Source organism: Bos grunniens, chromosome 10 (genome assembly GCF_055505025.1).
Source record: "Bos grunniens cultivar Pamir isolate PY7600 chromosome 10, Bosgru_T2T1.0, whole genome shotgun sequence".
NCBI classification, from domain to species: domain Eukaryota; kingdom Metazoa; phylum Chordata; class Mammalia; order Artiodactyla; family Bovidae; genus Bos; species Bos grunniens.
This window is the reverse complement of record NC_141174.1, coordinates 66,829,904-66,843,651: the sequence shown is the minus strand read 5'-3', so window position 1 is coordinate 66,843,651 and position 13,748 is coordinate 66,829,904. Positions and strand designations below refer to the sequence as shown.

Genomic DNA, 13,748 nt, shown 5'->3' with positions numbered 1-13,748 from the left:
TAAGGGAAAGGAAGGCTATTTGCGGCCCAGTATAAATAACAAAGTCCTGGACCTGGCTCTTTCATTAGGAGCTACAAGGGCCACAGGATCCCTGAGGGCTATTAATGTGCAGGCACTGGGCACACATGCTTTCTAGGCAACATTTCACAGCTATAGGAGAAGGAAAGATTATTATATTCATTCTATTGAGGAGGAAACTATGGCTTAGAGCAGTCAAGCAACTGCTTCACATTCACACAGTGAATAGCAGAGCTGGGATTCAAACCCACGTTTCATTTCTCTAATTTGAAGGAATCCAAAAACTATGGAACCTGCCCTCTACCACCCACAAATTTACAACCAAAGTAATTAATCAGAAAAAAAAAAAAAAAAGACTATGACTAATTGGGCCAGTATGCGTAAAAACTAGAGCAGAGAACCAAGGGGCAAAGGGAAAGGCAAATTTCTGCTAACATGGCACCAAGTGAGCTACCTCATCAGAGGACTCCCCAGAACAACACTACCACCACTGACTGCCTTCTCTCAAGACGACTGAGGCTGATAATGTACAGGTAAGTTACAGAATCTACCCAGTTACGCCTCCAGCAGACCTGAGGCCCCAGAACCCAGTTCCAATAAGGTTAACTGGCTGAGGTTTAGGTCCTGAGGAAAGTACAGCTGAGTCCTGTGGCTGAGACTCTACTCGGTGATGTTATGGATTCTGTTTTTCATTCTTGAAGGCAAGCAATTCTACAGTGCAGCAGTTAACAAGGAGAAAGAATGGACAGTCTAGAAGTGGAACCTGGGAAACAGGGGGTCTAGTTCAGATCTACTGCTGGGAATTTATCCAAGCTTCTTCACCTTTGGACTTGATTTCTCCATGACCCTCCAGAGTTTGCATCTTTCTTCTATTTGTGGGGATTCTGATGCTCTGTATTTCACAGAGGTACCACAAAGACCACATTAAATGGTATTTGTAGAGTCATGCCATCTACAAAACAATTTCCCATTTATGCATTTTTATGCCTCAAGGTTGCTGAAATTGTTTTTAAATATATATTATATCTTGGGGATAGTTCTGAGATACAAAAGGAATGCTCTTTTCTTCTCCCATACTTCAGATGCTGAAGCATCCCTCCAAGGACAGTGGGCATAAAGGGATAGATAATTTGATGAAATGTCTTTTTATTTTTTAAATCACCAATTTCATTGCTCTCCAACCATGTTTAGAAGTTTAGGATATAAAAATACGAGTTTTTCCTGATGGAATAATACATAAGAGTCATAAAACAACCCTTTCTGATTTGCTCAGTTATAGCTCCTAAAACACACAAATCTTGTTGGTTGAGTTCCCTAACACAGTCCAAGTGTTTAGAATAGTATCAGACACACAGTATATTTTTACTAAATCTGTGTTGAATGAATGTGTAAGAAACTTCGAATAAGAGAATAGAAAGTCTAAAAAGGAAAGCTAAAATGTTCCAGGGTAAATGCAACTACTTCCTTTTAACATAACAAGAGGCAAAGAAATAAAAAGTTTGTGATACATAATAAAGGATAGTATCAACCAAACAACATATTTGCAGTAGAAAAACTACACATCCAGTATATTTTTAGCTCGTTACTTACGGTATCTGCGGCAGTCAGATTGATACCCAGTCCTCCAGCTCGTGTACTTAGCAGGAACACAAAAATGTCATTCCTGCAGGACAGAGAGAGGGAGAGATATTTTAAGAGGAAAAACTGAAAAAGAAAACTGGCATGTAGCAAAAGAGAGGGATCTCTGGACACAGAACAATGTCTAGGCCTAGAAAGTTTTGGTGGTTACCCAGACCTGATCCATGTTTCTGACACACTGAAAGGTGTCAACAAAGGTGCTGGGCTGCTACAGTGAGACTATGGCAGTCATCTTCCAGTTTGCAGATAAACTTCTGCTGTCCACTGACTGACAGGCAATATAATTTAAAATATTTGGCAAATGTAACAGAAAAGTATGCCATGGAAGTAGAGACGCCTCTGTAATAGTCAACTGTTTAGCAAGTCAAACTATTCCCAGTTCATACAGTGGGGAAAAATAAGTCAGTATTGTCTGGTGTTTCCCCAAAGAATCATGACTTTCAATAATCTGGGAACTAATGATCACTGCGGCTGGGAAACTGGAGAAGGCAATGGCAACCCTGGAAAATCCCATGGATGGAGAAGCCTGGTAGGCTGCAGTCCATGGGGTTGCTAAGAGTCGGACACGACTGAGCGACTTCACTTCACTTCAATGATCATAACTCCGAAGGACTCAAGTTCATATGCAAAAAGTTAGTCCAGAAAAATGACCAGAGGTCAGGATTAAGACTCAGGTTATGACTTCTAAGTATTCAGTTGAATTTAGGATCAATCCATGAAGACAGGCTAAAATTAAAGTACTTTTCTGATGGATACCAACATTGCCCTTAACAGAAATGATAAGATATAGTTTTCTCAGTTCCCCTCTACATCCTATATCCTTTTAAAGAAACCGAGAATTACAAACAAATCAGTAGGTGTGCCTGTCACTCATTCAGGCAGTAAATATTCACTGAATATCTTTTAGGAACAAAGGCCATGCCAGATCAGAAAAGACAGACCGACTATAAGGTTTATCTGTGTACACACATGCAATTAGGGGCTCAGTTCAAGCCCAATTCTTGCAGATAACATGAATATATTCAAGACTATCTTGCATTTTCATGTTTCCGTCACCTGAGGTTATTTTCCAGAATATTTCTACAGGAAAGGGACTGCATTATACCGACGAACAAACTTTACAGCCCTCTAAATCAAGCTGCTGATCGCTTTTCTTCATGACTATAATGAGGAACAAAACTAGAAATTCATTACCAGTGTTATTCAAATTGCAGGTCATACCTATCATTGGTCATGTAATCAGTTTGGTGGGTTTGGTACACATAAATTACAGAAATAAAAATAACAGATTAGAAAATATTATATCACAGGTCATAAGGATAAGTATTGTTTCTGATTTTATGACATGGTAAATATGTATTAAATCTCAATGTAAGATGAATTTTATTCTGTGGGTTCCAGTTTAAGAGAAAAAACAAACACACTGACATCAGGGTCCTCTCGTCCCTTGATGCAGTTCTTCCTTGGTAAAGTCACTTGACTGCTAAAGGTCTGTTTCCTGCACTGTAAAATGAGGATGCTCTGAATAAAATAGCTGAAGTGACTAAATGATGACATATCAATGGCAAACATGAATACCAGTGAAGGAACTACTCTGAAAGAAGTATCCTGGCTAAATCCCTAAGCTGGGTAGGTCCTAGTATTTGCATTCAATTAAACACAGCTTTTCTAGAGGCAGACATGGATAACAGATCATATTTGGAGGTCTCTTGTAGGGCATGATTCCAAAAGTACTGGAAGTTGTGCTCATTTAATCCTTGAATTTTATAATGAAGTCTAATATTTCATAATTGTATTTATACAATATCATCTTTCACAGTTAAATCATAAAGGGCAAACCAAAAAGTTAAAAGGCATCTGCCAGTTTACAAACACATTCTGCCCTAGATATGGGATGATGTAAATGCAAGCTTGATACCTCCTAGCCCGTAAGAGAATATTTAACCACAATAATGCTTCAAATAAACATTGATGTAGCTTTCCAGGGCCATACTAATCTCTACAGGATAATCTTCTCCACTTTGGCCTTAAGAAGACTGCTCAATCCCATGCATCTCTCTCTCCTGCTCTGGTGGGTACAGAGCAGGAGTCAGAAGCTTCTCTCTGATATCTGTGTTAGAGCTGATGGAGTCACCTGACAGCCAGGACTTTTTGTTGATGTGGGGATGGGGGAAAGGGGTGGGACAAGAAGAGAGATAGAAGGTAGATGAGATCTATAAAAAAGAATAGAGGCAGAAAGACAGGTCATTTCCACAGTCTGCACAGCCAAAGAGATAAGTCCCCAGATGTAGCAATTCTTCACAAACAGGGACTATATACAGAAAAAAACACTAGAGAAAGGAATCTAGTTAAAAATAAATTAGTAACAAAATTTAGAGACATGACTGGTGAAAAATGCTCTTCTGGGGATGCTACCTATGTAGCAAGAAGATACCTTTTAGTGATGAGATGGTAAGCAGCAATGTTTGGCTGTGCCCAGTGTAATTTCATCATACTCTAATGGAAAAATAAGGATTATGGGAGTCTTAGATTATTAAAAGTCAAAGAAATTAGTGTCCATCCCGGATCACACTGTTGGATCATATGTAGACCAAAACATCTAAATTGCACTGCTGAGAAGTTCCTTTCTACTTAATAAATCTAGCATTGATAATGTAAATTAATGTTTTGGAAGCTGACTAAAAGGAAGAAAATAGAATCCCAGAAGGCAACATGATAGTTTGGGTGCCCTCTATGAGGCTAAAAAGGAATCTCAACTCAGGGTCTCTATTGGAATGGGTCTTAGAGACCAGGCTTCAGGGTGGTCTGTGAAGCAGCCTATGAAATCATGTAGCAAAGACATGGTTAAATCTCACTCTCATTCTTCTTTAGTTAAGGCCACTTTGCACCAAAATACTGAAATAGTGCTGGGCATGTAGCTGACTGGGAAAGACTTGATGATGAGTGGAAAAGAGCTAGAATTAAAGACCCTGGAGCTTTATTTATAGTCTCACCAAGAAGGAAAAAATCCACACTATGCTCTTACTTTTGCTTGTATTTTCCAGTCACCCGAATAATCAGGTAATGGTGGTGGGGGGCGGGGGTCCATTTGGGAAATGTCATGGGATAGGAGGAAGAGAAGCAAAAGGCCAAGGCACCCCAGAGAAAAGCCCTTGTGAATGGCTTAGTCTAGGATCACGTACTGGTCACATGTTCTGAATGTTGCCCAGTCAGGACATCCTGGCCAAACAGTCTTTAGTCTCAGTCAGACTCTTTCCTGGAAGGACCCCTCATAAATCAATCTTGTATGAAGGGAATGTAAATGGCTTTTTATAGGAGTTCTTGTTTACTCTGGCTGACCTTTGAGCCACAGGGCTTTCCAGTTGAAAACTACAATTTTTTCTTTTGATGTCTTTTCATTAATAACAAAGAAAATATTTGGCAAGGATGCTTTCTTGTTTTCAAAAACACCTGTCTTTTTCTCTATATTGGGTTAGCCTTTCAAATTTATAAGTTGAGAACTTTTATAAGTTGAGATCCCATTTGGAGGGATCTATCTCACAGGCTTCTGATCAGCATAAATACAGTTCAGATTCTATACATGAGAGAGAGATTATTTCCTAGCCATAATCCTAATTCTAATCGTCTAGTCTAGCTCATCATGTAGGAAGGGAAAAAGACTTAAGTCTGTTTTTTTATTTTGCCTAAATCTCACTCTCATTCTTCTTTAGTTAAGGCCACTTTGCACCAAAATACTGAAATAGTGCTGGGCATGCAGCTGACTTTGGGATGCCAAAGTTGTTTATTAAATGCCAAGTGTTAATATGATTATTACTCACTTTGAGTCTAAATAAAATTCATTGCTCCCTAAGTAATTCTTAGTTGCAGAATTTGGACACTCAAGTAAGGTTTTCCAGGAAAGTTTAAAAAACAAAGTATTTACTAAGTATATCTAGTATAATTTAATGGTGAAAATACCCTTCTTTTAAAGCTAAACTACTGGGATTGCCCAAGTAATCACAAGTAAGAGATTTTAAAAGTAGTAAACAGATACATCTACTGATTTCCCCTCCCCCCGCCCCGCCCCCCCTCACCCCATGAAATCCCCAGTTTAGGGAACTGGATCAGCTAGAAGAAAAGCTGTAGCTCTATAACTCAGAAGCCCAAATTGTTTACAGATCAACACATTACAGCTCTGGTTGGTTATCAACATCAGCAGAATTTTCTATAAAGTAATATGAAAATATGTACAGTCTTAAACACTCATATTCCTTCACTCAGTAATCTCTCTTGTTTGAATCCATACTAAGACAATAATTTAAATGACGACAAAGCTTTATAAACAAAGATATTCAACATTTTAACAACAGAAAGATAGTATATCCAATGTAAGGGAATATAGGTCATTAAAAATAATGACTATAATGACTTTTTGGATGATATATGAAGATCTTTATGAAATACTGCTAAGTGGAAGAAATAAGGACACATAATCATCTGTACAATATGGTATCAACATGTAAATATAATCACACACATGTATCAGAGCCTAGAGGGATAAACCAAAATGTTAACAGTGATGAGACTGTGGGTGATTTTTACTTTATCAAATAATCTCAAATCTTCCTCAATAGGCATTTTCTATAATACAAAATGGCCACAACTGTTACTTGAAAAAAAAAAAAAGCTTTTCTATAAAGGAGATTCTCAAATGTACAATATCAAACATATTAGTGGGGGAAAAAACCACAAACAATAGTAGGTGAAAGACTGATTACTTTTCTTCTAACACATACGCCTGGAGAGAATATAGGCACCCCAGGGAAACAGTCTGTAGATTTCATATGTAAGAGTCTCGTCAGTTGGAGCTCTGAACGTTGGACTAGGTAAGGACATAGTGAAATGTGTTTCATTCGATTTCAAAATCAAGAAAAGATAAAGATCAGCTGGTAAACTTTTTCTGGGGTGAGGGGAGGCACAAAACAATATGCAGTGCTAGGAAGCACTACTTTGCTTATTACACGTCTCACTTAAATAATCAATTCACAAACCGGCCAAAAGCTTCTGCTAGGTAACAAACTAAAACAGGTCCAAAGAAGTTCTTCCCCTCCATTGTTGGTCAAACAGGCACCTGAATTCAGAAGCAGTTTCAACCAGGAGTTATTGGTCTGAGTATGCACTGTAAACTAACACATCAGGATGCACCTCTTACCCACGCTGTATAACGAAGGACTGTGCAATAGCAAAAATTCTCAGAGGGCATGCATGCTATGTTGAATTACAGATTTGTTTTATGTTGAAGTAAAACATGTTTTAAAACTGAAATAAAAGAAATTTAAAAATTATAACCTAAATACAAGTGGCTATATGCTTAATTTTCTTACCAAGAATTCAAAAGCTAAATAGTAACAGACTATACAATTAAAGGCCAAAAATTCAGAATTGTTCTGACTTACAGAACATTAAGACCTAGTCTATTCCTTAGTTCTCAAGGAAAATTAAGGGTTGAGTTCAGGAGACCTGTCACTAGTACAGCCTGGCTTTCTCCTTGGAGAGAGCAGTAACTAGACCCTGCTTATTACAATGAGAACCTGCACTTAGGATAATTATGGCTCTGTAGGCCATCAGCATCCAGCAGGCGGTATTTGAAATTTCACAGGCTTATTATCGGGTAGGATAGGTACTGTAACTGAGAGCTGCCAGATGAATAGACTGCACACTATTGCAATTTGTCAGAGTTCACTGTACCACTACAATATTAGGGGCAAAGCAGGAAAAAAAGAAGGTATTTTTCTTTAAACTTATACAAAATAAAACAGGTAAGCAAAACAAAATGAAAATCAACTATAAGTCAATACCCAGAGATAGCCACTGTTAACATTTATGAATATAGCCTTGTGGACTTTTTTTTTTTACATGCATATTATTCACATAAGAAGGATCCTGGTTCATACTCAGAAATTATTTCTTTTATTGCGCAAAGAAACAGGCACTGATTCAGTAAGAAAGAATATTTAGAATACCAAAATCACCAACTATTCATTTCCTCTCTCACAGCCACCCAGATCTGAACCATCATAAGCAGATGGAGCTACCTCTTAGAATGGCAGGAACTGTATCATGATTGCTTAACAATCTGGGTGTTTCTTTGAAAGTCACCATCTCAACTAGAGGAAAAATCAAATGACAATTTCTGTAATTTCTATTAACATTACCTGGTTTGAAAATCAGCAACCATGTCCCGTCTCTCTGAGATCTTAGATGAGCCATCAAGCCTCATGTAGGTATGCTTCCTGTAAACCATATATTCCTGCCAATCAGAGCAAAAAGATATAATAAGCTTGATGCAAATTACTGCATTCTAAATCTCATAAGCATCTACCCACCTTATCCATGGGGGGTAAGTCATTCTATACAGAATGAAGACAAAGCAATCTCAAAAGTACAGGAATTTGATTTGTAAATAAGCTTACTATCAGTGTGTAAAAACAGAGGGTACCCTGAAGATTACAACCACTCTCAATTTCAACTTAGACTAATCTTATTCCTGCAGACTTTTGTAGATTTTGTGAAAAAACAAACAAGTGAAACAAAATAAAATCTCTAAACCAAAATGGCTTTTCAGTCACCAACCAGATGCCTCTCACGGCTATGGAATATCTGGTTTTCTTTCAGGAAGTAGCACTCACCCCAGTGGGTTTCTCTCCAGCAAATTCTTGCTGACTAAAGTCCTTGAATTTACAACCCAAGCTCCCTTCTTTCAGCACAGCATGCACTACAGTTAAGGGAGACCTAAGCAATAAGGTAACTTTCCATGGCTGAGAATGTTCTTGGTGTCATCTGTAAGAAGAATTACAACTTTTAAGAACGGAGGAGGTATTTCAAGAGATGCAATGGAGGGAATATATATTCATTCTTGGAAGCTGCAATTCTTCTTACAGATGTGGAATGATTTCCTCTTTCTTTATCCAATCATATAAATTGCATTTCAAGAAGTGCACTCAGTGAGGGACTAGTATCAAAAGCTAATATAGCTGCTGATTCATAAGAAACACCATGAAACAGTTTTTTTTTTTCAGTTCAAAAAAATTTTTTTCCTATTGAAAAAGACTAATCATTTCTACATTTGGGAGCTATATATGCTAAATAACTTTCTGTGGTCAAATGCTCTTTTATTGTAATACTCATTATGCAGCTCTTATACCTGGCTGGGTACTTCAGTATGCAAGGTTGTTATAGTCTGGTATGGCTGGTGTAGTGTACGCAGCAGCACTCTTAAAGCAAGCTGATATGTATGTATTTTTTATTCTTCTTTTTTTCACTATTTGTTTCTGTCTCCAGGGGATTCTTTAAGGACTTTGGTAATCAAAGAGGGGCAGAAAATATTCAGTCAAAGCAAGTTTCACATTTAGCCCATATAGCCCTATGATGGGAATGGGTTAATGGTAAAAGAGTAGTAGGGGATGTTTTGGATAAGGAGGAATTCAGGAAAGAAGATGAAAAATAACAGCATGAGGATGGTCTTTAGAGGCTCACTATTCCTGGGCAGCTATTCCATCAGATGTGGCCATCCAGAACAACAAAATATCTAGATGACAGAAAGCCCACAGATTTGAATTTTAACCAAAAAGTAGACTTCCTGCATAGGCACTCTTTTGCCTTTTGAACCAGAACTTCTAAACTTTAATGACAGTAGTGATGAATGAATCTTCCTGTAGATCTTGCTGTACACATCATTTATATATCAAGGTCAGAACACCACCAGAGATATTAATCCTAGACCATAACCAAACCAACAATGATTACAGACAGCTTGTTACTGAGGCAACGGAAGTGAATCTTTCCCATTTGCTGCTTTAAGCCTCTGCTCTCTCACCCAGGGGAATAGTGGCATTTCAGAAGGCTTAGATTGAGTCTAGATCCTATTTCAGTAAATAGCTTCAAAACAAGTACATGGACATGGAAACAGCAGTTAAAAGCAGAATATAAGAATAGCTATATTCTCACACTATAGAAAAACATCTAAAATACTGAGCTAAAAAGGCAACTCAGTATTTCTTTCATTCACAAATTTTGGTTTGTGAGCTAGAAACCCCCAAACTACCTAGCTTGTGAGCGAGGTGGCCCCAAAGCTACCTTAGACAACTCTCTAGAACTCTAGGACTTCCCTGGTGGCTCAGATGGTAAAGCGTCTGCCTACGATGCGGGAGACTTGGGTTCAATCCCTGGGTTGGAAAGATCTCCTGGAGAAGGAAATGGCAACCCACTCCAGTATTCTTGCCATGGGATCATGGACGGAGGAGCCTGGTGGGCTACAGTCCATGGGGTCCCAAAGAGTCAGACACGACTGAGTGACTTCACTTAGAACTCTAGGCTGTTTGAAAAAGATACTTAATTTAATCAAATATTCATCTGGAAAGAAAAGCCTTATTTTTTCTAATCATTAATTTCAAGAACTGCTCCATTCTTAGTCTAGTTCTCCTATAATCCTAAAAACAACTAATGATTTAATATAAAATTGTTTTTTTAAATAAAAGATGAATTCTAACAACAAACGATTTGATAGTAGTCACAGAACTTTTGAAAATTTAATTTAAAAATACCCAGAGCAATTATTTGCCAATTAAAAATAAATTTAAAAAATCTATCCCCACTCAACAATCTCTGTATCAAAAGGTTTTATAAGATCCATTTTAAGTGCCTTGCTTAATATATTCTTTTCAAAGCCAGCAGCTAAGAGTTGGTTAATCAGTAACTATTTTATGAGTTTTGCAGTTAAATATCTTTTAAGGATGGCACAGGATTCCCATTCACCCCTCAATCCTCTGTAATTCACTCCCATGCCTGAGGACCACAGCTGGATGATTACCGCTTGCTGGATGACTGTACTGTGCTGTGTAGGAACCATGTCATGTTAGCAGTCCAGTGCTTAGAACTCACGTGACAGGACGACCTGACATTTGGCACTGTGGAGAAATCAAGGGCATTCTCTCACTCAAGTCTACTTGGGTTATTTAGGAAAGGCTAAAAAATGATCCATCAGTATGACTGAATTTCTTGGAACCTTGTAAACCTTTTGCTCCACTTAAAGCAACAAAGAGAGGCACTTCTCTGGCAGTCCAGTGATTAAGACTCTGCGCTTTCTATGTAGGGGGTGATGGTTCAATCCATGATCAGAGAACTAAGATTCCACATGCTGTGCTGCCCACCCCCACAAAAAAAAGCAGCAAAGAGAAGACAGAAACCAAATGTAGACCTTCCTCTCCCGAAAGTCTCGTAATTTAGTACTCTCCCCTAATTAAACAAATATCAATACCAGTATTCTCAAGTGGATCAATAACCACCAACCAAAGTAAGCTCTAAATCTCCTTGAATTAATAAAATACAAATTATGGCTTTTAACATTTAGGAAGTCTTTAGACCTATATAGTTCTAATATATACTATTTTTAAAAATTACTGACGAAGGCAAAGGGGTTATGGGCAAGAGGTACTTCTGCCATCTGAGGACTGACTTTCAACCAGGATTAAAACTCCTAGGTCCCATTCCAGGAATTCTGACTCTGTAGGTCTGAATTAGGGCCTAGACTGGTTTATTTTTTAAAAGTTCCAAAGATGCCTGCTGATATAACACATCCAAAGATGTTATAACCAGAGCTGAGAACAACCACTACAGAGCGAAGGCAGAGCAGGGTCCCTTAGAATCATGCTATCTCAGCATGCCCCTCAGATGAGTAACACATGAAGTGTGTTAGAAATGCAGAACTGAGGGGCATACCCCATATATCCAATAAATCAGAATTTGCATTTAACAGGTGTGACTTGTAAGTACACCCACACTGTTACAGAACATACCCTTATGCTATTTCTAAGGCCCTGGAACACTTTTTTCAAGAAAAATGTTATATGGAACCCCTCTAATAGAAAATAGATTAAAAAATTTTACTATTCTAGTTAACAAAGAAGGGTATGGAGTCCAGGGCCCCACCTATTTAATGTCTACACTTTAAGTCTCCTTTCCTGTACCCAACCCCATCTGTTGGAAAACCACTTTCTTAGAATACAAATTGAGAGGACAGGTCAGTTCTGGAACACATTCCTAAGTCCTACTTTTTAAGCACGAGCATGTGAACAGAGGTATTAGCAAAACTCAAAATAGTTTCAGAAATGCCTCTCAATCCTTTAAAGTACACTAACTAAAAGCAAACATTCACACCAGCGATGTAATACAAAGGGTCTAGGTTCACCTTGAAGTAGTAGTGGTAACGATGATGGTTTGCATTTACTGAACATTTACTAAATAACAATCACTATTCTGTGTATTTTACCTGGTTTTGCTTATCCAGAAAGGCTATTTCAGATAGGTGTTATTATTGTCAATCCTATATTTAACAGATGTTAAGATCTCTAAAGTGACACAGGCAGTAGGTAATGGAGCTAAGATGAGAATTCAAGTAGACTAGATCCAGAGCCTTTAGCTTAATCCTTCTACCTACTGCTTCCAGACAGCAGAGCAGCTCATTACCACTAGAGGAAAAAAGGGGGCGGGAGAAGCCCTATAACCCTCTGTATAAGTCTCATCCATCATCAACATAAAGAAAGAGTTAACTGGGCACTTGAAAAAATAAAGGCAAATGTTTATATATCCCTAACAAACTTTCCATTCTGAGACTTCTTTTTTATTTCAAAGTTGTCTCTGGTGTTCATTTTAACCCAATTTCACTTCATAAAACAATCTGAAGGAAAGTCAGTATGATCCACAAACCTGCAGACCTAGTGTAACTTTATTTTTCTAGACACACCTCCTCCCTTGAGGTTTATCACCAGCAAAAAGTGAGACTTCTCTCAATGTCTACAATTTCTCTTTTGTCCAAGCAAAACCATGCCTCCTATCCTTGAGGTTTATCACCAGCAAAAAGTGAGACTTCTCTCAATGTCTACAATTTCTCTTTTGTCCAAGCAAATCGTACCAAGTGAGTACAATATGGCAGTTATCCTTCCTTTATCTAATACAAAGCCCTATGGAGCAAGACCTGATCACAAGGCTCTGAAGGGCCCACCACAATCTGCCTTCACCCTACTTGTTATTCCCCTTTCTTCTATACCATATGCTCCAGTTACACTGAACTAACCCCCGCTTTCCCAATCCACACAATGTCATGTACCCTCCAACCTCCATGCCTTTTTACATGTGGCTTCCTTAGTCTGCAAATGCCCTTCTTCCTCATGGTTGAAATTCTATTTAAGTTCGGTTTTATGTCATTGTATGTGAAGCCTTCCTGAAGTGACCAAGTTAGAAATAAATGTATCCCTCCTGCTATCTTCAGCTCTGGTCATGCTTTATTTTTGGCATTAGTATCAGGGTACATTTGACAGTTATTTGTGTGACGTACATATATATAAATTCTTCACTCAACACATCTCTTGAAGTCAAAGACCACATTTAACTGGTGTTTACCTCTGCCTGGCAGAACACCTCCCTCATAAAAAGAAATGAACTAAACAGGAAAAATATAGTGTGGTTGCAAACACAAATTTCCTTTTTTTTTTTTTTTCCCCCACAAATTTCCTTCTATCATTTCTAAGACCTAATGAAAATGTTAGTTTACAGTGACCTCAATTTGCTTTTTTTATTCCATGGAGCAGTTATAAAATATTCAGTTTCCCCATATGTTCGGAACCATAGTTCCCAAAGGTTATTTGGAGTTCTAAGAAAATCAGCCCATAAATGATAGAATGTCTGTTTGGGATGAATCCTTCCCCAGTGAGGTACTTGCTGACTAGGCAACTTATACGACCCAGTGTCTCAAATATCATCATTAGCTATGGATTATCTGGATTTAATTCTGTGTTGTATTATTTTCATATATTGGTGCAGTGCAAGATTTGTCTGGGTTTCAGTACTTAACAATCACAACACATACAGCACCAGTTGGCTGACCCTTCCCAAGTACTCCTGTATTGCATAGAAAATATTGAGACTTATTTCCTTAAACTACAGACTCAGTTGCTTGATGCAATAGGAATGAATCTCAACAGAGATGATGCAGAGATAACATAAGTCATCTGTAGTGAGTTAAAGCTCTCTGCAAATACTAAACTATGGGGAGTGAA

At 38.0% G+C, this 13,748-nt stretch overlaps 1 protein-coding gene across 8 annotated transcripts in view; it reads right to left on the bottom strand.

Annotated features, from left to right (window-relative positions):
* INO80 (INO80 complex ATPase subunit) overlaps window positions 1–13,748 on the bottom strand; it is a 123,539-nt gene that overhangs the window by 15,584 nt on the left and 94,207 nt on the right. For all 8 annotated transcript variants that reach the window (XR_015134936.1, XM_086321850.1, XM_086321854.1 and 5 more), the window contains 2 exons: window positions 7,851–7,945; window positions 1,609–1,681 (listed from right to left, as the gene is read on the bottom strand). Coding sequence is in view for 7 of the 8 variants with exons in the window: in XM_086321850.1 (XP_086177976.1) it covers window positions 1,609–1,681; window positions 7,851–7,945 (168 nt within the window). In the remaining variant the exon portion in view is untranslated. The remainder of the gene's footprint in view (window positions 1–1,608; window positions 1,682–7,850; window positions 7,946–13,748) is intronic.